This window comes from Hyalella azteca, unplaced genomic scaffold (assembly GCF_000764305.2).
Source record: "Hyalella azteca isolate HAZT.00-mixed unplaced genomic scaffold, Hazt_2.0.2 contig16849, whole genome shotgun sequence".
NCBI lineage: Eukaryota > Metazoa > Arthropoda > Malacostraca > Amphipoda > Hyalellidae > Hyalella > Hyalella azteca.
The window spans coordinates 6,453-34,197 of NW_025946656.1; the positions used below are offsets into that span (position 1 = coordinate 6,453).

At 36.3% G+C, this 27,745-nt stretch overlaps 1 protein-coding gene across 1 annotated transcript; it reads left to right on the plus strand.

Moving 5' to 3' along the window:
* On the plus strand, positions 1-26,539 carry LOC108676428 (contactin-6; the record flags this gene model as incomplete). Its single annotated transcript, XM_018164500.2, has 16 exons — positions 1-130; positions 1,502-1,610; positions 2,402-2,522; positions 5,984-6,094; positions 6,894-7,160; positions 9,199-9,347; positions 9,671-9,818; positions 13,677-13,807; positions 15,356-15,521; positions 16,776-16,873; positions 17,416-17,701; positions 19,936-20,048; positions 22,009-22,192; positions 23,218-23,376; positions 24,086-24,192; positions 24,434-26,539. Coding segments are annotated over 16 exons (2,711 nt in total), but the record flags the coding sequence as incomplete, so codon positions are not given.
* Positions 26,540-27,745: the final 1,206 nt, after the last annotated feature.

The following is a 27,745-nucleotide window of genomic DNA, read 5'->3' on the forward strand; positions in this document are numbered from 1 at the left end:
CGACAACTCGAGTCCACCGCGTCGGGGTGTCGGGGTCGAGCGTTGCGCTGCCTTGCCAGCTCCCGAAGCTTCCAGCGGCTCCAGCACTGGTGTTGTGGTACAAAGATTTATCCACTAAACCTTTCTACAGGTGAGTGATGCGTACTAAAATACTGGATAGTTTACTGAACACTGGTGTTGTGGTACAAAGATTTATCGACTAAACCTTTCTACAGGTGAGTGATGCGTACTAAAATACTGGATAGTTTACTGAACACTGGTGTTGTGGTACAAAGATTCATCGACTAAACCTTTCTACAGGTGAGTGATGCGTCCTGATATACTGGATAGTTTACTGAACTTATAAACCTTTCTACAGGTGATTGATGCTTACTGATATACTGGATAGTTTACTGAACTTATAAACCTTTCTACAGGTGAGTGATGCTTACTGATATACTGGATAGCTTACTGAACACTGGTGTTGTGGTACAAAGATTCGTCGACTAAACCTTTCTACAGGTGAGTGATGCGTCATGATATACTGGATAGTTTACTGAACTTATAAACCTTTCTACAGGTGAGTGATGCGTACTGAAATACTGGATAGTTTACTGAACATATAAACCTTTCTACAGGTGAGTGATGCGTCCTGATATACTGGATAGTTTACTGAACTTATAAACCCTTCTACGGGTGATTGATGCTTACTGATATACTGGATAGTTTACTGAACTTATAAACCTTTCTACAGGTGAGTGATGCGTACTAAAATACTGGATAGTTTACTGAACACTGGTGTTGTGGTACAAAGATTCATCGACTAAACCTTTCTACAGGTGAGTGATGCGTACTAAAATACTGGATAGTTTACTGAACACTGGTGTTGTGGTACAAAGATTCGTCCACTAAACCTTTCTACAGGTGAGTGATGCGTACTAAAATACTGGATAGTTTACTGAACACTGGTGTTGTGGTACAAAGATTCGTCCACTAAACCTTTCTACAGGTGAGTGATGCGTACTGATATACTGAATAGTTTACTGGAAATTTCTTAACAAGTAGTGTGGTGCAGGTACTAGATTTTTTAGTTAATTCGTCAACGAGGGAGTCATGCAGTTCTGTAATCATGATCTTATATCAAGCCCTAGGTTCTTAAGGTGGGTACTGAACTTGGGTACGCTGGCTTCTTTCTTAGCCCTGCAGCTAGTGAGTCATGCAGCTTGCTGCTCACTATATCCTGTCATTTTTTTCTGGAAATATCCGTTGTTCGGTACCCTGAATCTTCTACCAAGCACTGTTTACGTTGTCCAAGTCTAACTGGCGATGTCATCTGATATGGAATGCTGCATCATACAGATAGTCTAGATCTCGATTGGATCAAAAACTTTCGACGCACATATGCTTTGAATGTTTTCAGCTCACTTGCATTTAGATTTCCTTTATATTATTAATAATAATAATATTTATACTAATATAATTAATTAATAATGATTACATAATTTAATATCTTCCCGAGCAGTTTTGACGGCCGACTGGACGCAGGTACAGGCAGCCATAAAATCCACGACGCTTCCCCTCTCGGAACCCGCACATCTTTCTCGCCGCTCTATCGCAGGGAGCCATATGAGGCATGTTATTTATTATACGTACAAAATGTATAGATCAAACAAACAAAAATTCATGGTGAATTATCTTCTTTAAGGACTTTGAATTTGATTTGTGGCACACAAGCATGTTTTATATAGCAATTTTAAACTATGAACATTGCTGTAACCATCAATTCAAGCCCTACGCTCAATCGCAGGGAGCCTTTTGAGGCATGTTATTCATCACGTACGCAATGTATAGATCAAACAAGCAAAAATTCATGATGAATTATCTTCTAAAAGGACTTTGAATTAAATTTTTCGCACACCAGCATGTTTTATATGGGAATTTTGAACTATGAACATTGCTCTACCCATCAGTAATTTAAGACCGAACCCTCGCACACGTAAACCGTAATACTCAATTAAAAAGGCGAAAAAGAGATTTCATGCCCCAGAACTAAGAAAAATAATTATAAAGGTCAAAGTTTTTCCAATGCACAGACTTCTAATTATACGCAGAATGTGAATCGCGCAGAAAAGTACCGTCAATTCATCATCTGTTCATACAAATGGCGCTAATTTCATTATTTGGCTTATGTTGGACGTTCTTCTCCCAAAAAAATATTCAGTGCTGAAATGGCCGTATTGTTTCCAGAACGCCAACACATTTCTTTCTTCCCCCAGAAAAATATAAACATTTAAGTGAGCTATTAAGTGGCCCCAGAAATTGCGGTTGGATGATGTACGAGAGGCTATTACATAGAGGAAACATTGTTGAGAATTATTGCATCCGTAGAAGCATAAAATGACGTCCTCGAATGCCTCCCTAGGGCATCGTGGGCGAGCTGCGCGTTAACAATCTGGGCAGAGCTGACTCCGGCAACTACACGTGCCGGGTGGACTTCCTTCAGTTCCAGACTATGATGACGATGGTCACACTTGACGTGCACGGTGGGTAATAATAAGAGAGGAAGAATTTACTGCGTTATTAAATTGTATTCATAGAGATGACTCCGGCAACTACACGTGCCGTGTAGACTTCCTCCAGTTCCAGACCATGATGACGATGGTCACACTTGACGTACACGGTGGGTTATAATAAGAGAGGAAGAATTTACTGTGTTATTAATTTGTATTCATAGAGCTGACTCCGGCAACTACACGTGCCGTGTGGACTTCCTCCAGTTCCAGACCATGATGACGATGGTCACACTTGACGTGCACGGTGGGTAATAATAAGAGAGGAATAATTTACTGCGTTATTAATTTGTATTCATAGAGATGACGACTGTCACACTTGACGTGCACGGTGGGTAATAATAATAAAGGAAGAATTTACTGCGTTATAATTTATATTTATAGAGATGATGACGGTCACACTTGACGTGCACGGTAGGTTATTATATGAGAGGAAGAAATTAATGCGTTATTAATTTATATTTTATAGAGATGAAGATGGTCACTGTTTATGTTTTAAAAATATAATAAAAATGAAACTGTGTTTTTAAAATTATTTCACATCGACAGGCATCAAGACGGTCACTCTCGACGTGCACGGTGGGTTATAATTAAAAGAAGCGATGAAGAACATAAATAAACAACAAAAGAAGCAATTAACACTATAAGAGCCAAACAATGAACAATATTTCTTTTTGTATTGACGACGCTAATCCCAAACGACGTGCATGGTCGGTTACAATACTTAAAAAAAGATGAGAACCCCTAGGTACTTTCATGTCGTGTTTTCTTAGAATTAAAGAATAAATTTGGAATCGTGTTTATGCACGTGTTGCATATAGAATGCAATTATAGAGTCTCAATTTACAAAAATAAAAAAACGTTTCACCCCCAAAAATTTTTCACCTCGATAGAAAACAACTGCCATTGCAAAAAGTAACCTAAAAATTTTTGGTACATGAGAAATCAAGAGAATTCAATGCACCAATGAATTAAATGAATGAGGAGAAGCAATGAGGAGAATGAAGAATTCAGGAGAATTCAATTCATCATTGAAAATTCATGAAAATTCTATTTTAAATGAAAATCCATGAGAATTAAATTCATCGAGTGTAATTCATAAGATTCCCTGATCAGAAATATAATTTAACGGCCGTTAATTTTTTATGCATGCAGACGCTGCATTGTTCTTCTTGCAAAATGCGTAGATGATGGAGAAAAAACGATGAATGATCGATGAGATGGGCATCTTCATATTAATTCATCCTGCATTTTCCGACGCCGGTCATTGTTGAAGCGCATGGTGTTTACTTATAGAATTGAGAAATAACATCATATACCTCATCATAAAATCAATTGTGTACTATTTTCTCATCGAATTTTTATTATTTCAATATTGGTTGCATTATTATATTGATAATAATAGTGAATAAATATTTTTACATATTAGTATATTTAGAAAGGAGCTTATCATCCAGGCACGTTTCATTAAATATAATGCCGGTTTTGCTTAAAAGTCTCTTCTAAAATAAATTTTATAGGTGCCTAACCTTACTAACTACTTTTGGTTCTAATAATTTTATAATATCACCAAAAGAATAGTTTTCTAACATTTGCGACGCGTTTCGCTCAGCGTTGAGCATTTTCAGGCAGATTCGATGAGACGCAGCTAAGATGAAAATAGCGGTGTTGAATAATTGGTGGCTGCTGACAAGAGACTGATTGAGGGAATAGTCGGCCCTGTGAGATGAGCTCGTGTACAGGCAGGATACAAAACTTCTAACTATGAAGCTTCAGGGTTCGTTGGGATCCGGTTGTTTGACGCTTTAGGTATGGCAGGCTTGGCAATATCAATATGGCTTTCATTATTTGTAATCTATTGAAATGTGTTTCGTGGCGTGAAATAATGGAGTTTCGGAACAGTTCATTTTATGTAAGGGTGGTGTCATGGTCATCTTTCACGCTGGCTTTGGGTCCTTCGGAAGCTGGATGCATAGATTGTCGTTTGGATAGGGTTGTGGTGATCACGCCGATATACAAACGGGTGCGGAGCTCACACTCTCCGCGGCTGCAGGTATATTAATTTTGTGTATAACATTGGTCTGCTTCATTGGGGGTTGTCTTGGTCCTGTATTGTTTTTTGAAATTAAGCTCGTCATTGTAGGGCTCTTGTAATAGATAAATAATTGATTCAATCTAGTCGTTGTCGCTTGTGCATCTATTGTTATTTTGAAGGATTTTTTTTCCGGACTCTCTCGTCTGTTTTGTATGCGTATGAAAATTGGTAGTAGCCCTTATGAGTTGATGAGTTCTCAGGTTTATATTGTGCTTTGCTGTGTCAAATTTTTGGAGGTAGTTGTTGAGGATGTTGTTGAAAAGTGTATTTATGTATCCGTTGCTGATTAAGGCCTGCCGTAATTTTAGAATGCCGTCGTGAAACAGTTGTCAAGTTCATAAAATTTTGTAAGTGCGGTGGATTAGAGCTTTAATTAATTAATAGTGCTATCTTTATACCATTGTGGGCATTCACTTCTGACATGGAGGTAAAACCCGTTATTATAGTTAGTTGTTGATATAGAAGGAAATGGTGAAATTTTCCCCGGCTTCTGCGTTGACGTCCAAGAAATGTATTTTATTAACAGCGCCTAATTCGGAAGTGAATTTTAGAAAGAGTCGATTTCAAATAGGTTCTTTAGTTGCAATAATGAATATTCGACTCTTTAACTATAAAGCAATCTTCAACGTATGTGCAATAGATTGAGGGTTTCGATTGGGTGGTTGTTGTGCAGAATTTTATTTTCGAGAGCGGTCATTTAGAAATTAGCTAGGGTAACTCTTGTAAGGGACTTCCCATGCTGACGCCATCGGTTTGGAAATACAATTTGCTATCTGTACGAGTAACAGGACATTCTGCGGTACAGACTATTATGAGCTTATTAAGTAGGGCCGTTTGAAAGGGGGAACGTAAAGGGATTACTGTGCTAAATCGCAGACTAATTCAATAGTGGGGATGACCGGTATATCGGGAAAAAGTGATTCAACATCCAAAGGTATAACATAGATATACATTTATATTTAATTATTCTAAATTAAATTAATAATTTTTTCACTATTTCAGCGATGACCTCTCTCAACGCACGAACTGTGCCATTGCAATAACAGAATTAAATTTCAAAAAGTTTGAGATTCAATTTGAAAATGAATAATTCTTTGGAATTACCAATAATAATTGTAGCAACGATTTATGAGCGTTTTCTTTGTGAACTAATTGACATTTGACATTTTCTATTTATTATTCCTTGTAAAATCATTAATAAAATAAATATCAAGATTTCTAATATAATATAATAATATAATATATAATAATATATCTAATATAAATAAATATATATATAAAATAATAATGATTGAAAATTTTGATTATTTTAATGATTTTATGAAAATTTTGTCTCTAGAACCAGTGGAAAGTCTCGTGGTTGTGGACCTGTATGAAAGTGAAGTGAAATCCGTGGCAGGGCCGTACGAAGAACAAAGCTCGCTTTACCTCAAATGCAGAGCTGGTGGAGGTGAGAGATATATGCACTTTGATTGACGAACAATAAATAATTAGGAGATTCTTAATTAAACAATTCATTACAGGTATTTTTGATCATTTTTCAATAAAATTATTAAAATGAAATTCCACAACATTTTTTTCCTATTTTTAGGCTTTTATTTACTGTGTCTTTTTTCGTAATGAACTTCCTAAATGAAGCTGTAGTTCCGGTAGTCAAAAATCTGAAAGCATTTATATTAAATCTAACATTAAGGGTCCTTTTGATTACATTTATTGGAAAATCGTTAGAGTCCTTCTAATTTTTTAAACGTCTTTTTTTTGCACTTCTTTCGTGCCTTTTTATTAAATTCAGCCGTAAGTGCACGATATATATTCACGATAAATTATCGTAAATAAAAGGCTATTTTCCCCATTGATTTGAAGTAACTAATGCTCTACGAGTGCTGTTTACTTTGAACACACCAAACAATGTGCACGACCGATGAATATCTCTTACAGTGTTTACAAGTAGCACTCCTAATTGAAGGGTAATTGAACTGAAATGAAATCATTCACAATTTGATTTTGCCATTTGTATTCTTCCAGGCAAAATGAATGAGATTAGAATGAACTTGACTTTACGACAGAAACGTTGCTTGCAGTCAGATGATGAAGTCATTTTGAATTATGTTTAACCTGTAATTTAAAAATAGAGATATATACGTGCGTTTTAAATAGCCTTAAATGCATAAAGTAACTCGTATATTTGAATATCGCCTTTGACATTATCACATTCCATTCATGCTGTTTTTACCTTGGCCGAACCCCAGGCTACCCCCAACCCGACTTGGAGTGGATTATTCCAGCGCCGGGATCGATCGAAGGCATTCGGCCTCCATCAGCAACATCATCGTACAGTCTTTCATCTTTCACATCTTCATCTTACACATCAGCATACACGGGATCAGGAACTGTCGAAGCTGTCCTTCAAGTTGCAGAGCTACGGCGAGGCGATCAGGGACGACGATTCACTTGCAGAGCCAATAACAGCCATCTCATCGAGCCTCGAACCCAAACAGTCTCCTTGGATATGTATTGTGAGTACAGAGATGGAACTGCCAAACTCAATTGAATACAGAAAGCACTTCAATATGGTTGGCCAATTGCCCAGTGGGGTATGATTGACTTCGCTCACTGACGGGAAACCAGGCGTGATGAAGAGATTCCGCTGGGCAATTGTCGTGTCAAACCGACAGATTCCACTTGTAGTACAATGAGATGATGACCAACTTCAGAATTTATCGTAGAATAAAATCGTGTTATGATGAATGACTGTTTAGAAATGTCAGTCGGATTAGCAAATTCAGAGGTAAGGAAAAAATGAACCTTAAAAAAGTATGATTATGTTATACATACAATTACAATCCAAGGCAATCGTTGAAATTGATTTGATGAAGTTATTTATAAAAGATGACAGAGGAACTAAAGATGATAAAAAGACATTAATTTTATCTTATAGATTTAAAACACTCCTCCTCTTTGGAGTACAGCTCCAGAGCGTATTTGATTCCATTGTCGACATATTGACGAAGTGAGACGTACGCACTGATTTGGGTTCAGTGCTCATAGATTCAATATTTTTTTTCAAGTGAAGCCGCCTCAGACTGCCTCTAATGTTGAATGCTTGCAAAGTAATGTTCTGGACCAGTTGCTCCAAAGCTTGCAATTTAAGCTGTGCGAGTTGACTTTTTAAATTTCGCTTTCATTTACTATTTATCGATTTATGTATGCATAAATATTTCCTTGCTATTGAGCTTAACATATGAAATAATAAACATAAATTGAAATTAATATTCATCCATTAAAACTGAAACGACATCTGATTATGAATAATGGGAAAAAATATTCACAACAGGTCAATGATTTTGTTTAATAATTATGTTCGTTTGCATTTCCATAATATGAGAAGCGTGAATCAAAATTATTTTGAAGTTTTATTTGAGATAAATTTAATTCAATGTTCAGGAAACAATGATGCACTCGTACATTGCAGACATCGTACCTTATCTATCACATTGACCACGATCTCGTAGACTATCACTCATATAATCATATCCCATGACTCAGTTATTGTTCTCGGTGCTATTGACATAAGTTGAAGCATTCCAAACTCGTATTAAAATACGTAAATATTTAGGTATGGTATGCCATTTTGTCGGTGACCTCTCTATCTTATTTCGTGTTCGATTAGATAAGCTAGAAATATATTTGTCCAGCCTTGTTGCCTTTACTGGATTATGATAGAATAGAATCTGAAGATTTTTGTTCCGTTTTACTACAGAGCTGTCAAAGTCAACAGATTTGAATAAGTTTGGAGTGATTGGACGAAGATCGGAATAGAAATTGGTGGTCATTTATAACTTCAATTCACATTGCGGTAATCGTCCAGAATGAAAATCGCTTCAGCGAACAGATTTTGAGTAAATTAAATACAATAAGTAATCAGGAGACACTATAAAATCTATAATTCCACAATATTTTAATGTGAGATGACAATTTGTATAACTAACCATTAAAAGGGCTAATTTAATTTTAATTTCTTTAATCATGAAACATTATATTTTATGATGCAAGCCCGTTAAAAACTATGCTGGTATACTAATTATCTATAAATATTACAGTTGCACTTAAAAAGTGACTAGTTAACAAATTAATTGCAAATTCGATTTCCGGGTCATGTTTTGTTGCTTGAATCTTCGTTGCTAATTTTTTGAATGGTCACACTTCATCTATTTAAATATGAAACTGGAGTCGAAATTTATTAAGAAAATACAAGGAAAATCATTAAAAGTTATTCCTAATATACCCAAGATTATCGCGGTTGTTTATGCACGATTACAAAAAGTGGGTATCTTAAACCTTTATTGTTATTATTAATTGTTCATAGTTAATTCCTTCTATCCAAAGAGGCATTTCATGAAATAATAAATCATTCTAGTGATCAATCACTTCCTGCGAATCCAGCTGATTATCAGAGTAAGTCAAGTCCTTAAATGATTCAGAAGCAGAAACGCAGCTGTGTCAATAAGATGGAAAACCTTTCTTCGTAATTAAGGAATTAAATATTCCTTTCAGACGGTCCTCTGGCCGTGGAACTTAATGGCTTAGACTCAGCGCTGCTGGCCGGGAAGCCGACAGAAGTCGAATGTCGAACAGGAGGATCTCGACCGCCTCCAGACTTCATTTGGACACCGAAACACCTATTCGAAACTTTGGGGCCTCCGGTGAGTTCGAATTCCCTCTCATCAGGCATTTGACATTGAAACAACGTTGGTTCAATTTTATTCCAAAGAAATTTCATTTGATGGATTACACCTATTGATATTCACTGTTTAGTATATACAAATTATAACCAGGACTGTAATACTGTTGAAAAATTTTGCAATTTTCTTATAAGTAAACTCATTTTCCCCCAAGTTATTCTTACTTTATTTGCAAAAAACTATGCTCAAAGCTCTGTATAAATGATTTATTTAACCATTACAAAACAATAATTTTTTTTATTATAATACACGATGTTCAATTTCTTATATCTTTCCTGCAAAAGATCGTAACTGATTCCGGTAACTTGAGCGTCTCGCGAGCGCGTCTGCTGGCGAGCTGGGAGGACGACGGACGGACGGTTTCTTGCACGGCCACCAACCCTGCAGTGTCCCGCTACAGCCTCCAGGCCGTCCGGAAACTCGTTGTTAAATGTTGGTAACCCTTAAAATTAAGACATAGTTTTCAGCCATCGCTGAGTGTAATCCATGAGCTTATGATGCAGTTTGAAGTCATCGTTAAATGAGAGTGATTCTAAAAATTAAGAAACAGTTTAAGCCAATCTTAGGAGGTGAGTAATCGTTGAAATGAAACCATTATAGTTTTGAGCCATCGTTATTTGTGAGTAATCCTTGAAATTAAGACAAAGTCATAAGCCATCGTTATTTGTGAGTAATCCTTGAAATTAAGACATAGTCATAAGCCATCGTCAAATGTGAGTAAACCTTGAAATTAAGACCTAGTCATAAGCCATCGTTAAATGTGAGTAATCCTTGAAATTAAGACCTAGTCATAAGCCATTGTTATATGTGAGTATTCCCTGAAATTAAGACCTAGTCATAAGCCATTGTTATATGTGAGTAATCCTTGAAATTAAGACATAGTTTTAAGCCACGTTATATGTGAGTAACCCTTGAAATTATGAAATAGTTTTAGGACAACGCTAAATGTGTGTAATCCTTGAAATTAATACATAGTCATAATCATAGTCCTTGAGATTAAGACATAGTTTTAAAATATAGTTAACCTGAGTAATCTTCGAAATTAGGACAGTTAGTAATAATAATTCTGCCTTCACACCCAGCAATTAACTTTTCAAGTTATTCTTTGAAATGACACTTCAGGCGGTTGTCTGACACGTTATCGGAAGTTCATAATCCTTTTAAACGACTCGTGTAATTTGTATGATTTGAGCAAAATTCCGTTGTGAGGACCTAGTAGAAATTTTAGTTCAATGTACTTTATGGTGCCGCAGGGACTAAGATGCACACGGTACACCTTAAATGTTCCTACTTTGAAAGAACTGCATCGCACGGAGGATGGGATATTCAGAATCGAGGATAAAAATATTGTACATAGTAGTTTTCCTTACTTAAGGCAGTAGAACAATTCATTTCGATGCTACTGTTCCGAAGCGTGTTTAGAAACAAACGTAACATGCGCTATTTTAATGCGAATCTAATGAATAAAAGATTATTCACTGCTTCACAAGCACCTAGCTGGAATTGAAGCTAGTCTGGGTACTTATTCGGTGCCAATTTTATTGTGGTAATCACGACTGGGATAAATTTATTCCTTTATTAAAATAATTATTTAATGAAGCAATTCAATTCACTTACCCGATCTTTCAATTACTCTTGACCATTGCGTATGATAATCGTGGGAAATCAAGCCTAAGCTGAATTTATTCTTTTACCGGAAAAAAATTATTTAATGATGCAATTCAATTCACTTACCAGATTTTTTAATACTCATGACTATAACTTACGCGACTATAAATTTATTTAGCTTATCGTGGGAAATTTCCGTTAACGTGGCCTCGTGTAGCAGGATTATATCTTTTCACGTCATCTCTAAATACAGGTTTCGCCTTACGTGTTGCGTAAGTCCTGAGCAGGGACTCTGATTGGCGGGTTTAGCCATGAAGGTTGTCTGTTATTGGATGACGGGTGTGCGTGATCGTAGTTATTCTTGATAATCTTCACTCAGCAGTTACTGGAAGCCATGCTTGCGTGCGGTTACAGGTAATTAGTAAAACTCTGTTTTATTTTTAGAACAAACTTTTTTTAATTTAATATTATTACGGGAATCAATGAGTGCGCTGTGCATGTGGCCAAATACGGTTCGTGCGACACGTGTAATCTGTATGTAATTTACTGCATAACTCTTTCATTGGGCGAAAAAAAAGTTTGAAAATCTGTTAGTTTAATAAAAGTCTATCATAAATTGTTCCGTAAAAATTATTTGCGCAACAATCGTTTGTTCTTTATCGAAAGCAAAAGAAACAGCTTAATAATGACAGCTTAATAATGAAATTGAAAGATAAACGTAACTAATTAACTGTTTTTAGTATACTTTCGTTCTATAACTTTAATCATGCGTAGGATAAGAAATTATGTTCATGCAGCACAGGTTACATAAAATCACATTCAGATTTTTCTTACCTCTTGAGATGCTCACACATGATGCTTCGAGATACATAAATATGGTCATAATTCCGCATATCAGACATCCTTATACTGTCTTCAATAATTATTATTTATTTGGCATTTCAAAAGTAATTGTTCATGAGCAATTCAAGTAACTACTGTGCATAGCTTCATTTTGATTCATTAAGGTAGAAAAAAGAACAGCTGAACCTTGTATATGAATTTATTTGAGTTTACCAAAAGGAAGATACTTAACTCGCGAAACGAATAAGGGTCAATCAGTGAGTTAATTCCATTGTGATTTTCTAAATCACATTAGCGATTAATGTATTTAAGTTATTGAACTGAAAGATTTTGTAGGTTCTTCGACGGCAGACAGATTCAGGCAGGACTTCGGCCTGGGCTAAAATTTTACGATAAATGGTTTCTCTTCAATCGCACTGTTTGTTGGATTGAAAATGTTAGTCACTTCCACCCACAGTTTCATTGTAAATCTTCTACTTTTTACGAAAATAGCCAACTGATGAGCTAAAAAATATAACTCAGTACTCACTGCAGTGAGTGACAGAGAGCGCATTTTCTCGTCGACGAAAACTTGAGGTCACGGACAGACGGACGGACAGACGGATAGACAGACAGACAGACGGACGGACGGACATGGCGAGCACAATAGTGTTTTTTTTCTATAAATGAGAAAATGCGCTAAAAAATAACGCCGCTAGTGGAGAAATAACCGTGCCGAGTGTGAAAAGTTTGCAACTCGTTGCCTATTAGTTGCTAAATTTTTATAGTCGTTCTTTAAAGATCAATTCTTATAAGCCCAGGAAATCATCATGCGATTGACAGGCAGAAAGAACAATAATTTGTAGTATACTGATGGTGTCTTGTATAAATGATGGTCACAGTTAGATTGTTGACGTATGTATGTTCATTTTTCTTCTTCTAGGAACTTCGAAGACCCTGTAACATTGATGGCGAATTAACCTGGGTCTCATTCCTGCTAACCGCAATACAAAAAATCCGTATCCGTATAACAATTCATATCCGTTTATTTTGACGGTCCGCAGACAACAACCCCGGTACAGGACTATAAAACATCTCACATCAAGATATCTCATTCGATTGTGGAGTTAAGAAAAGCTGAGCATGAGTTTATCATAACATCGCGTTCAATTTAAAATACCCGTGTTATTTATACGTATTTAATTTCAAAATTTATGGCTCTCTTGCCCACTAAAAATTAAAACATTGCCTGTATTTTATCCCTTACGACCCACGTACCTCGCGTGGAGGCACACTTGGCGCGTGTAACATCGCGCTCAATGGAAAATACTCGTATTATTTTCAAGCATTTAATTACAAATTTTTTTCTCTCTTGCCCTCTAAAAAATTGAAAAATTACCTGTATTCCATCCATTAAGACCCACCTCGCGTGGAGGCACACTTGGCGCGTGTAACATCGCGCTCAATGGAAAATACTCGTATTATTTACAAGCATTTAATTACAATTTTTTTTCTCTCATGCCCACTAAAAATTAAAACATTGCCTGTATTTCATCGTTTAAGACCCACCTAGCGTGGAGGCACACTTGGCGCGTATATCATCACGCTCAATGTAAAATACCCGTATTATTTACAGTCATTTAATTGCAAATTTTCTATCTCCCTTGCCCTCTAAAAATTGAAACATCGCCTGTATTTGATCCCTTAAGACCCACCTCGCGTGGAGGCACACTTAATTGGCGCGTGTAACATCGCGCTCAATGGAAAATACTCGTATTATTTACTAGCATTTAATTTAAAATTTTTTAGCTCCCTTGCCCTCTAAAAAATTAAAACATTGCCTGTATTTGATCCCTTAAGACCCACCTCGCGTGGAGGCACACTTGGCTCGTTCCCTGGACCCCGACAACATCAAGGAGGGCGACGACGCGTTCTTTGAATGCCGCGTGAACGCCAACCCGAGCCCTCGTGCCATCGTATGGCTGCATGAGGTCAGACGTCACTACCGATACCCGACCACTATACTCTGTCTTAATTAATTAAGACATTGTTTGGGCTCTATTATTTTGTAAGAATGGGTTTTCGTAGTTTTATTTAGAATATGTTTCAACTTGTTTGAAACTTTTTTTCTGTATTATCGTGAAAAATGTTTTTTTCCAGTTTTGTATAGAACATGACATCAATTACAGTATTCTCAATGGGTTTTTTCCTTATACGTATACATGTTTAGAATGCATGCCTTCTACGCTACTGTGTTGTCTATGTTAAGTAGATTCTTATAGATTGGGTGTATTTTCAGCTTTATTGTGTTGTGTTGTGTGATTGGCTTCCTCAAGTATTATTATGGGTTAAATAAGTCTTTCATGTCGTGTGTTTCAAATAAGTTCAAATCGTGTGTGTTTGAGGTATTCAAATGCAATGCCTTAATTAATTTTGTGTAAAATATTTATTTTCGTGGAGAATAAGCAACTTTTAAGTATTCTGCGTACGAACTCCTTTGAAATGAACATATGCTTTTTATTTACGGATATAATGAAGATTCAAACGCTCGTAAATAGAGCGTTTTTCATGCGCTGGGCTTGAATAGGTGTTGTCTGCTTTGGTTTAAAAACGGCATCACTACATTCTCGTGCAGTGTACAATTTAATACGGTTAAATAGTATTCCTGAAACAACGCGCTCTTAGCAATTGCTTCTTATGTTGGAAGATTGTTTCTATTGTTTGTAGCTATATTCTTAGCGTTAAATATCTATTAATTTAATGTGTAGTTGTTAGGACTGAGGTGAAGAATGTGTTCATTAAGTTGATACATTATGTTCATGTAGCTTTACATTTGTTTTGATATTCTGCCTAGGTTCGGTGCCAATCTTGATTTAGAAAATTTTCTTCCTCAAGCATCATCTATTTCCCAACGTATAACCTGCTTAATTTTTTACATTAAAGTTTGAAATTAGGAAGATTTGTCATCAAGGGTTTGATAAAACCCGGGATTTGTTCATCTCCTTCGACATTTGAAAGCGAAAACCGACTTTAATTCTGAATGTGTATAAATCTGACAGTTTTTTTTCGAATGATTTATGTTCCAAAAAATTACGAATTTTAAATAATTTAATAAGGTCCTCATTTATTCAGAAAATACGAAGGAAAGATGGGTCATATAATATTGTGCAGTATCATTAATTTCTCTAATAACAAGAAGTTTTCGATAATCAAGCTCTTCACATTTTCCTGTCACATATGCCAATTTATATTGAAAATCAAAACTTCAAGTCGCAATTCAAATTACAAATTTTTGAATTCAACATTTTTAATCGAAATCCTAAATTTAAAACGCTAGAGTTCACATCTCCTTATATACTGAGTAACATAGACTTCAACTGCATGCTTAAATCAACTCAACCCAGCTTTCTATTCGCAAAACTTGGATCAAACACTCGCTCTTCACCTCGTTGCAGCGTTAGAGACGTTAAATCCCGTATTTCCCGTCTCCACAATACAGACGCAATGGCAATCTAACTCGAAAGCATCTTCTGTCACAGGGCAAAGAAATCGTGGAGGGCTCAGGGTCAGGGAGCAGACTTTTCTTGCACGGTGACAACCTGGTCTTCCAAGGCCTCATGAGGGGAGCTGAGGGCAACTATCAGTGTCGAGTCACCAACGATCTCGGCACAGCGCTCAGTGTACCTACGCGTATCAGTGTGCAGTGTGAGTAAATAACTCAGTACAGCGCTCAGTGTACCCACGCGTATCAGTGTGCAGTGTGAGTAAATAACTCAGCACAGCGCTCAGTGTACCTACGCGTATCAGAGTGCAGTGTGAGTAAATAAATCAGCACAGCGCTCAGTGTGCCTACGCGTATCAGTGTGCAGTGTGAGTAAATAACTCAGCACAGCGCTCAGTGTGCCTACGCGTATCAGAGTGCAGTGTGAGTAAATAACTCAGCACAGCGCTCAGTGTGCCTACGCGTATCAGAGTGCAGTGTGAGTAAATAACTCAGCACAGCGCTCAGTGTACCTACGCGTATNTGCAGTGTGAGTAAATAACTAAGCACAGCGCTCAGTGTACTCACGCATATCAGTGTGCAGTGTGAGTAAATAACTAAGCACAGCGCTCAGTGAGCTTACGCGTATCAGTGTGCAGTGTGAGTAAAAACAGAAATTTAATCTCCATACGTCCAAGACCTTTCAGAATCTAAGAAGAAAGTGTACTTTGTATGAAGTCAATGAGGGTTAGACAGTATTGATAATACACAATAAAACCTAAACGGCATTCAAGTCATTGAAAGTTGATATCTTTTGTTGTCCATGAAAAAAATCGAACTAAGTGTCCCAAAATGCTTAGTATTCGATAATAATTAAAAACATTCATGATGTATATTTCATTGCTAGCGTAACTATTCATGATTTGATTTTCACGAACAAAGATATTTTCGAATTAACACGTGGATGTATATAATTTTTTTAGTCATACTAAGTTATAATTATAATAAAAAACTTCGGCCTATGAAGATAGTACGATACAGTGAATATAAGGTACAGAAATTACTACACTACTTTCGTAATATGTCTCGAGAAAATTCTTCTATCACAAATAACTTAATTTTGACTGATGGCTCATATATTACAGTATAGGGAAATTTCCCTAGATCTATAGTAACTCGGACTACAAGCGTTGCAGAGAGTCAAGGTGCCCCGAATTTCTACGTCGAAGATAACAGTGGACTCTCACCTTTTTAATAAATGGTATACAATTTTCATTGCTGGAACTTATAATCGATTTGTATATGACAGGAGACTCTCACAAAAGTATTTTCACGTGACAAGGTTACCACGTATAGTTGGTATTGGCTTCTTGAATAAGAAATAAATGGTGCCAATAACCGTTGGCCTGAATTATTGCGACGTCGAATTATTATTATTTAATTCTTCAATTAACAGCACCACAATATTCATTCTACAGATGCTCCTGAATGTATAGAAAAGAACAACAACACAGTGTCAGTGTCGCCCGATGAAGAAGCCAATCTCAAGTGTGACGTCGATGCTTCACCGAAAGACGTAAGTCTGTACAATAAAAATATTCCGGATGACGAAGTTTAGGCATTGTACGAAGCGTAAGCTTAAATGTCATAATAAAATAAATTTTGTGTTCTTCGTGTCTCAAAATTAACAAACAAAAATCAAAAAGTTATTTTGTGACAATTCAAAATATTTTTCTCTTCTCATAACAATTTCAGTAGTTAATTGCTTAGCATCGTCAATATTTTCAATCCAAACTGCATGTCCACAAAAGTAAATCAATGAAAATTTTATAAGTCGGTAAACCAATAATTTTGATATTATTGATTTTAGAAAATGGATCAATGTTTACAACAAAATGAAATGAATCAGGAACGCATTTAGTATTTTTTGTTGAAATGTATATTTTAAACTAAAAAAACTTTTTAGTCTAATCCTATGACATGACACGTGAAAACTTGCAGCAAAGTTGGCAGAAAGATATATGTTTCACCTGAACACGAAATTCCGTGCGATACCTTATACATGTTTTATTTTACGCATATTTATACTTGCACAGTTTTTTTCTTGTGGCGCTTCAGCAGATGAAGTTCCGCTGGGCCGTGAACACGACAAAAGGCTTAATTGACGTGGATCCTGTTCGTTATACACAAGACGGTCCACTGAGTTACCTTAGCTACAAGCCTTACAGCTACCAAATAATTCACCAAAACATGGAAGACGAGATGAGCGACAACAAAGAAAGCCTTGGAGAGGAAGAGGACAAAATGCCGCCTCCTGTCGAGTCCTTTGGTGTAGTGTTTTGCTGGGCGCAAAACAGGATTGGTTGGCAACGGGAGCCTTGTACCTTCATAGTCAAGCCTGCAGGTAAGATTAATGGGTTTTCGTATCAAAAGAAGGGCTTCAAAGGCCCTCATGCTCGCGTGTAAGGGCTCGTAGAGTCTAATGGTGCTGATACTGAAACACGGTGGCCTGATGACCTAGCATAAACGGGAATATTTGACAATGATGATTGAAATTATGAGAAACAGTTCACTCAGGAACGTATTGAATTCAATTTTTCACAATGAAGTATATGGGAAGAGATCCGTAGCTCATAAATGATTATCGGTGGATGATGTCGATGGAGCATCGATGAGACATCGTCGAGGCATCAATGGAGTGTCAGGCCTCTTCCACTGCCATAACATGCCACTCAAATTCAATTTTTGCTTCACTTCTCCGCTCAATAACAGGTCTTCACCATAGAGGCAGGTTTATAAGCCCTTTCCAACCTTGCCCTTTGGCCCCTTTCTAACCTTGCCTTACGAAAAATTGTATAGAAAGAAGCTACTGGAGCTCAAAGTCGAATATGGCGCTGAACTATGGGTATTTCCAAAAGATATTTTTTTACAACTAAATGTGTATACCTAACAAAGATGTTACTCACGTGATAGATTTGACTTTGAATCGTATGATCAATAGTGATAAACCATTAATGCAGGCAATAATATGATATATTGAAATGCACTTTGTAGCTAACTGATAAATAACGGAACATACTTTTTCATCGAAATGTATTCAAATCAAACTAACAAGCTGACTTTGAACCACAAATTTTTTTTAAATTAATTCCGAATCCACAAATAAAAGAAAATCCAGCTGTAAAATCTAAGACACAACAAAAGTTAAATCACTTTTCCATTATTAACATTGTTGATTAAAAAAAAGCTATGCTCCGGACAAATGGTATATATCCTCTCCTTCATAATCAACGAATTTTTTGATATTTTAGTGTTTGTTAATTGAAAAGCCGTGTAAATGAAATTTTTGTTATCGGTTGTAAATGAAACTCGATGACAGATTAAGAGAAGCTTTTGAAATTAGCAAAACGTCTCATATCTCTCGTACTGTAAAAGGTTTGAAAAATTCATATAAAAAAATTAATAAAAGAAATTTTTTTCATAAAGCGGAAAAATTCCATTGCCAACATTTTTCTATCGAGTTCGCTTACAATGATAGAAACTGCCTTTCTGACGCGTAAAATGACAGAACTCAAATGCAGCGAAGCGCAATCTCTTACCAATCCGCTTAGATAGTCACAAAGCAGCTTGTTGGGTTGACAACAACCGCATATGAATACGCCTGTAAAATATTTTTTATATATTGAATTTATTTAAGTTTTGAGGTAGAGTTATGCATTGGGGTTTGAGCTCGCGTACGTTTAGATGAGGTTCCATTATTCCATTATGTCCATATTCATATTATTTACATTTGAACAATAATAGATTTTAGAGCAGTGCTGTTTTTAAAATTTGTCACAACCAGGTGTTCAGTTACCTTGATAATTCCATCAACAAAAGAATCATCTATGAATATTTGCAATTGTTTTTAATTCATTCTTTAAATATTCTTCGTAAGAACGAAATTTAATCGTTTCTTATACTACGGCTTGAATAATCGTGAGATATCAGTCCAATATAAGATGTTTCAAAGTCCCGGCTTAAATAATCCTGAGATATCAGTTTAATGTTGGTTGTCTGAGAGCCCAAGTTTGAATAATCACGAACTATCAGTCCAATATCAGTTGTTTCAAAGACCCGGTTCGAATAACCACGAGATATCTGTCCAATATCAGTTGTTTGAGAGCACAAGTTCAAATAATCACGAGATATCAGTTTAATATCAATTGTTTCAAAGACCTGTTTTGAATAATCACGAAATATCAGTCCATTATCAGTTGTTTCAAAACCCGCTTTGAATAATAACGAGATATCAGTCCAATATCTGTTGTTTCAAAGACCCGTTTTGAATAATCACGAGATGGCAGTCCAATATCAGTTGTTTGAGAGCCCAAGTTCGAATAATCCCGCGATATCAGTCCAATATCAGTTGTTTCAAAGACCCGTTTTGAATAATCACGAGATTTCAGTCCAATATCAGTTGTTTGAGAGCACAAGTTCGAATAATCATTCGATATCTGTCCAATACCAGTTATTTCAAAGACCCATTTTGAATAATCACGAGATATCAATCCAATATCAGTTGTTTGAGAGCCCAAGTTCGAATAATCACGAGATATCAGTCCAATATCAGTTGTCCTCAATATTCCCACACAAAAGGTCCGCCCGGAGAATTGGTGTCGTGTTCGCTGGTGAACCAAAGCGCCACGTCCCTGGCTGTCAGTTGCGTGCCAGGCCACAACGGAGGACTCAGGCAGACGTTCAACGTCAAGGTATAGTCAGAGGCTCTATTTTTAACCAGTGCTCGAAGAACTGAATGATGTAATTTAATGTCTTTCTATGTAATAAATGAGCTTTACAATGTACTAAAGAGACGCATAATGTGCCAAACTGACTCATAAAGTACCAAAGCGACACATCAAGTAGCAATTAGTAGGTGGATAAAGTACTAACGAGGTGTATAAAGTACCAGAGCGACGCATGAAGTACCAAGAAGATACATAAAGTACCAAAACAATGCATTAAGTGCCATATCGACCCATAATATACCAAATTGTAAATAATTTACTAGAGCAACGCTGAGATTTACCAAAATGGCGCAAGAAGGGCCGAAGCACATCATAAAATGCTTTTTTTAGGCAGAGCAAAGCAAATAAATTCATAAATGCAGGTACCATCACGGCACTCAAAATGTTTTGCATTTGAAGACCATTTAAGCGAGTGGCAAAATATAGTTTCCGTCCATTAAAACTTCGCTTAGGGTGGTGAGATTTCCAGCCTTGATAAAGCTCTAATTGTGACTTTAGATTAATTGTAGGTACAATCTTCGTTCTAATGGCAAATGAAGTCTTTATAATAAATGACATTATCCCACGTAGGTACGTAATCTCAATAAATAAGTTTGATTAAATACCATCTCTCTAATATTTTTTTTCTTTTTGCTAGTCTCAATTTCCTGTCGCTGATGAAGAATGCACCAAGAAAAGATTTCTTTCGTTTACAAATAAATTCTTCATTTTTCGAGGTGAATATAGAAATTACAATATGCGAAATTTGCACGATCGTTTCCGTACCTAATAGAAATACTTGAACTTCCTCATTGTATTGAATCTTGAATTACTTGGAACAAATGTTCGTGCCTAACAGTAGCTAGCAAAAGGGGTGTATCGTCACACTTTCCATAAACAGCTTAAATCATAGGTTACCCCCAACCATTTACCCCAAATCTTACCCAACAAAATTAACTAATTACTTTCAATATTATTACGAACATTTACCCCCGAATCTGCATAAACAGGGTACCGATCATTTACACAATAAAATTAAATTTGTTGGGTAAGATTTGGGGTAAATGGTTGGGGGTAACCTATGATTTAAGCTGTTTATGGAAAGTGTGACGATACACCCCTTTTGCTAGCTACTCCTAACGAAGTTTGCATCAGAGATTCATCGAGTCAATTGCAGATACTGCGACACGTGTAGAGTTTAATTTACATAGAGTTTAATAACTAAATTCAGCTTAACTAGACGTTAAAGTGATTCTATCTTATAGTAATTTATAGAAGTTTGTATGAGCTTGTCACTGAAGCCTGACTCCGAGAATATGTTGGCTGTTCGAGTGCCTATCCGCGATACTTATTTAACGCATCAGGATATTGCCTGGAGATGAACATGTAGAGGGAAAGTCTAGGGCGAGAATAACATGGCATTGAGAAATTTGAGGAAAAGTTTTCTTCTACAATTTTTATCTGTTTCTTAAATTGGTATATGCAAATATAGTGGGAAATTTTCCGAGAGAGTTCAGATCGGGGTGACGGTTTCTTATTTGATACAAGTTTTATGCAAATATAGTGGGAAATTTGCTAAATAGTCTTTTCGTATTCATCCCGAACACCTCGTACTCCATGTAAAGAATTTTGTTTTAATGAATTTTCTGCAATTGGGCTGCCAGATTCACGCATCTATTTATGAAGTTTCTAGGTATACCCATAAATGTATAGCTCACAATTACCTGGGGCGGCATATATGTAACACTTGCAACTCTCCAATAACATGCATTAATTAATAGCATTTTATGGGGTGTCCTTTAAGATGTGGCACTCACTGTTCCTTATAGGACCTGTAACACGAGTCTCTAAAAGATTATGGTGAACTATAACATTTATCAATAACAGTTTCTGAAGCGATTTACTTTTGTCACTAATTGTTTTTGGTGTACGTTGTTTACCTCAGGTTTTGGACGAACTTTCTGGGAATCTTGTAGCGAACGTAACATCGGCCTCACCAGAAGTGCTCGTGACGAGCTTAGCTCCGGGCCGAGATTATCTGATCGAAGTTGTGGCTGTGAATGCCAAGGGTACTTCCAGTCCAGTTATACTGCAAGGATTTGCACTCAAAGTGGCTGAAAATAAAATTCGTAAGTTTTATATGGTACAAGAGACATTGATTTATTTTGTATAGCCTTCAAATTTTCAAATAGGGATCAGTACACTTTGCTGCATTATTTATTTTAGTGAATTCGTTAATTAATTTAGCGCCATTAAAATGTTTAAATTATTTGAAAATTTAAGTCATCGGGAAATATTTCAGTAACCTTTTTAACTCTTTTTCATTGCTGTCGTTAACATTTTAAAGCCATTTAAACTATATTATATTTTAGTAATATGACTTATACTCTTCCAGGTATTTTAAAAGGTTTACTTTAGAACACACGTCTGTCATGATTAAAATTATTCTTTGAATTCGAAGAGTTTTCTCATTTCTATCACACAAAAGTTCTGTTTTCTTTTTATCTTCAAAATACATAACGAATATTTAGACCTGCTGGTAAGATTTCACTATTTCACGAGCATATAAATGATCTTCATGCTATTTACATTGTTCTAAAGACCAAACACTCCTGCCTGTGACTTGCCACGAAGGATAGCATGACACTCCTGCCTGTTAACACCTATTTTTTACTGAGAATTTTTCCATTCAAGACAATGTAGTTACATAATTCCCATGACTTACTTTCAGAAAATATTTCGTTGAAGATGTCGTCTTCAAGCCTTTTTTTCATCTGGTCATAATTTTATGTTATTGCTACTATTGTCTCGATTGAAATATTCTCGAGCTCAAGTCATTCTATTTCAATCAAACATTGTATCATTACATAACAAAGCTTAGGTTACGTACATTTGCTTGTTTTTTTAGCGCATTTTCTCATTTATGGAAAAAAGGCGTTATTGTGCTCGTCATGTCCGTCTGTCTGTCCGTCTGACCGTATGTCTGTCCGTCTGTCCGTCCGTCTGTCCGTGACTTCACGTTTTCGTCTACGAGAAAATGCGCTTTCTGTCACTCACTGCAGTGAGTACTGAGTTATATTTTTTCTTACGATACCTAAAAATAATGCTACAAGAAATAGAAGTCATACCAAATACTGCCTTTTCTCTGGTTCAGATTCCCTGAGTCCGGGGCCAAGCAACTCCCTGCTGGTGCCAGTGTTCGCCGGAGTCCTGGCGGGAGTTTTGAGTGTAGCCATCTTGCTTCTTATTTTTACCAAAGTTAGGCGCAAGAAAAGACGCACTCGCGCCGAACTTCAGCCTCCGGGAGAACATGGTGAGCATCCGTCCGTATAATGTATACATCTATCTACGCGTGGCAGCGGGTTCCGGCTGGTGTGTTTTGGAAATCATACAGCAATATTTTATTAGCGAAAATAATAGTAATGCATTAATCTATCTACGCGTGGCAGCGGGTTCCGACTAGTGTGTTTTGGAAATCATACAGCAATATTTTATTAGCGAAAATAACAGTAATGCATTAATCTATCTATGCGTGGCAGCGGGTTCCGACTAGTGTGTTTTGGAAATCATGCAATAATATTTTATTAGCGAAAATAACAGTAATGCATTAATCTATCTACGCGTGGCAGCGGGTTCCGGCTGGTGTGTTCTGGAAATCATACAGCAATATTTTATTAGCGAAAATAACAGTAATGCATTAATCTATCTATGCGTGGCAGCGGGTTCCGACTAGTGTGTTCTGGAAATCATGCAATAATATTTCATTAGCTAAAATAATAGTCTACGTTACTGTGGTGTTGATGTTTATTTTTCGTCCAGTAGTACCACACATGAACTATTCTGGTGTAATTATACATTTTTTCAATTTTTTCCGCTGTTCTAGATCTGAAGAATTGTGTTTTAAATCTTATATCTCAGTCACCGAGAACATTCCTTGAGCACTCGTGGAATTTCTTTCAAGTGTTACATAGATATAAAAATTTGCGTAATTTTGGCTGAAAAAACTTATATCGACTTAACAGCTCCACTCTCTGGTTCATCGAACGGTTCTCTGGAGGAAGACGATGGGATGGGAGAAATAAAGACTTCTTGTCCAGCAACTTACCGTTCCAGACCACTCACACCTGAGGTGAGTCCTTATTTATATATAATTAATAAATTGTAACCGCGAAAGTCAGTTAAAAGTGAAAGAGCTGACTTAAGAGGAACTAACTATGTACCAACAAAATAATATACCCAACAGTTAATTGTTCTTATCGATTATTGTTTGGCCATTATTAAATGAATTATATATAATTCATTTATTTGGTCAATACTATCGCATTATTTATACCTCAGTCATTGTTGATATTTTTCATTATTTTCTTCAGACACCTCCAGCTATTGGCACAACTTCACTTAAGACCTACATGCCGGTCGAAACCTCCACAGGCTTTGATACTCCATCGAATCCATCTTTACCGTCAGCCAAATCTCCAGCAGAGAGACCCCCTAATCTCACCTGTTATCAAACGTTACCCACTCGTTCGAAAGATCGGTGTGGCAGCATCCCTGACGTTGCTGCTCCAGCTTGCACTCCACCTTTAACTTCTCCTTTGGATTCCCCTGTTCTTCGAGGTGAAGACGGCAATGAAAAAAATTCAAGTGGGAATTCTTTATCAAGACGAGGTCTTAGAGGTCAGCCTTTAACGGCCCTCGTGGACAGAATTGGATCACCAGGTTCGATAGGCAGCGCGACATCTCATCAGTATTACACCTTGAAAATTAACTGCACACGGAGACACAATGAGAGTTTCGTTTAATTTGTTTTAGTTTTTACGTATTGACCGTCGTAACTCTCATTTAAATAAATGACAGGTTTTAATTTGTTTTATCATGTTTATTACCGATGGCAACCTCAATGAATTTACAGTTAAAACATTGAAAGTAAATTCGAGGTCGTTGTTGATGCAAGGAAATATTTCTTTTCATTACCGTCATCTTACCTGTTTAAAGTCAATCAGAAACTAGAATTGTGTCAGCTTCTCTCGTTCTTTTATAGAAAGACTTTTCGAATAGTTTATGCAGATGAAAATAAAATATTAATTTTGCATAGGCAAGCCAGCGTTTCATTCTTTCTAATGAATTGTTGTATCTTATCGTCGATACTGACATTACAGATATATTAATGAAGATGTAAATTGCTAGTAAAGTGATGCGGTAAGATGGTATCGCCGCTTGTGATATGAAAGTTATAGATACGGGAAATTTTGCCCGAATGAGAGAAGTGTTAAGCGATCGAAGAAACAGTATAAATTTCGTGCTCGATACCTGAAGTTATCAATGTGAGGACAGGTCTACATTCATGACTATTTTCAACTTTAGAGACTCTCTATTATTCTGTAGGTTAATTAAATCCGTCAAGCTCACGCGACATTAAAATAGTACGACAATCGCAGAAATGTTGATCAGTTTTACCACAAAGAACTATTATTTGTTATTCCAGGACCCTTCGTTGTGCACAGCTAGGAAGAAATAATTATATTGGGGTAATGAAAGCTGAAAAGGAAATTGATAGGTCATTTTGCTGAGAAACGCAAATGACTTTTAAACTGAAAAACATGATATATCAAGTACTAAAAATAACTCTATTCAACTGCTCTTATGTTATCCAGGTTGAAGAAAAGAGTTTGAAGTTAATTTTGAGTCTCTGATTCGAAATTCCCTCAAAATTCTTGCACTTCAATATTTTTCCTAATATGATAAAAGTTGCTAATTTCAATTAAAAAAAGATATACTGGGCCTGAATTTGCTCATTGTAGCAGCTAAATATTTACATAACTGCGTAATTCATCAGTAAATGTTGATTATATTTGGTCCGATGATTGGCAAAAATGATCGCCTTGTCATGTATCAGGAAAATTTTAAAAAATTTTTGAACTTCGGCATGATTGATATCAATGGAATTAAATATCCCTCCTGAAGGGAATGATTACAAGGTCTTCCGGTTCAAAGACGTGCCACACAGTAAGGATGAGAATTCATTTCGTACAAAGCAAAGACACATATCCAGTAATCTATCATTAGAGTATCAGTAAGGGCTCTATTTCCTTTAAATCATTCCTTCCTCGAGAATTTTATTTTATATTCGGTATCAAGTGATATGAAAAAAGTTAAAGCGTCGATATAAATATTTTTTTTCTGTCCCAAAAAAAACAATATGTTTGTTTCGTGCAACGTTTCTGATGTAGAAAAGATTACGTTTTGTGTAACATTAAAGTATTAATTCTTTGTGAGAGCGTTTTCTTATCTTGGTTCAGTCTCAGTGAGTTTATTCACTCAGTCTTGAACTATCAAATTCGAATATCAAATCTCATTTTGTTCCTTGTGTTTTTAGAAAAATCTCCATGCGTTTCAAAAATGGATATAGTATGAATTTTATGACCATATTTAAATAGATTTTACAAATCAAAGCCAAATAATATCAATTCATAAATTTCCCCTAACGATTTCTCAAAAAGAAAAAATAAAGCATCGAACACATTAGAACAATTACATAAAGCTAAAAATTAATTAATTTAAATTATTTATGTATTGACGTTATTTAAATTAGTGTAATAATTATTAATTTATAATCATGTTTTATGACAAATCTAACTGAAATTGCAATTTTATATCTAAATTGAGATCAGATAGTTTTAAACTGATTGATTTCTCTGCCTTAATCCAAGGCACTGTGTACATATTATTAAGCGCTAATTTTGTAATGAATATCAGTGCTTACCTCTAGGGTATTGAAGTTATATCAGACATTGAATATATTCCCTTATCCTTCCAAGCGACATTAAAAACCGACCTCGTAAATTGTTGTTTCATTTTTCCGTGCAAATACTTCCGTACGTGACTCGAGCTGACACTAAACAGCATGAAGTATGAGACAATATTTAGCTGAATTTACGCCTTCCACCTTGCCCGACAATATTCCCCGCACCTTCTTCTTCCTTTTAAGCTTCTAACAACTCTGTTGGCCAATGCTTCATAAAATAATAAATTATGATATCATCAAACTTCAAATAATACAATTTTCATTCTACATACGTGACATGAAATCCTTGTGTCAACGTTTTAATTTGAAATAAATCCTTATTATCCACGAGCTCAGCCAACGTGCTGCACATGCCCTGTCTCTTATACACATCTAGATGTGTATAAGAGACAGAGNTTGAACTGACGGGCGACATCCACGAGCTCAGCCAACGTGCTGCACATGGCAGTCAATTGAACTGACGGGCGACATCCACGAGCTCAGTCAACGTGCTGTACATGTCAGTCAATTGGACTGACGGGCGACATCCACGAGCTCAGCCAACGTGCTGTACATGGCAGTCAATTGGACTGCCATGCGACATCCACGAGCTCAGTCAACGTGCTGTACATGTCAGTCAATTGGACTGACATCGGCCACTTAAAGTCTCCAACTTTTTGGTCACAACAAGTCGCAATTCCGAGAGGGCCTGAGCCGCTGACGGCTTGTGTAGAATAGAAAGAAGTCGCTCCTAAAACTGGCATCGAGGAATCAGCCTGAACTTCTTCTGCAGAATATGATCCGGACTGATACGATATTTCCGCCAACAAGCGTGAATAAATGTTCGGGCGTGTAAAGTGCGAAAAAATATTCGGTTTGTGAGGGTTTTATTCGGGAC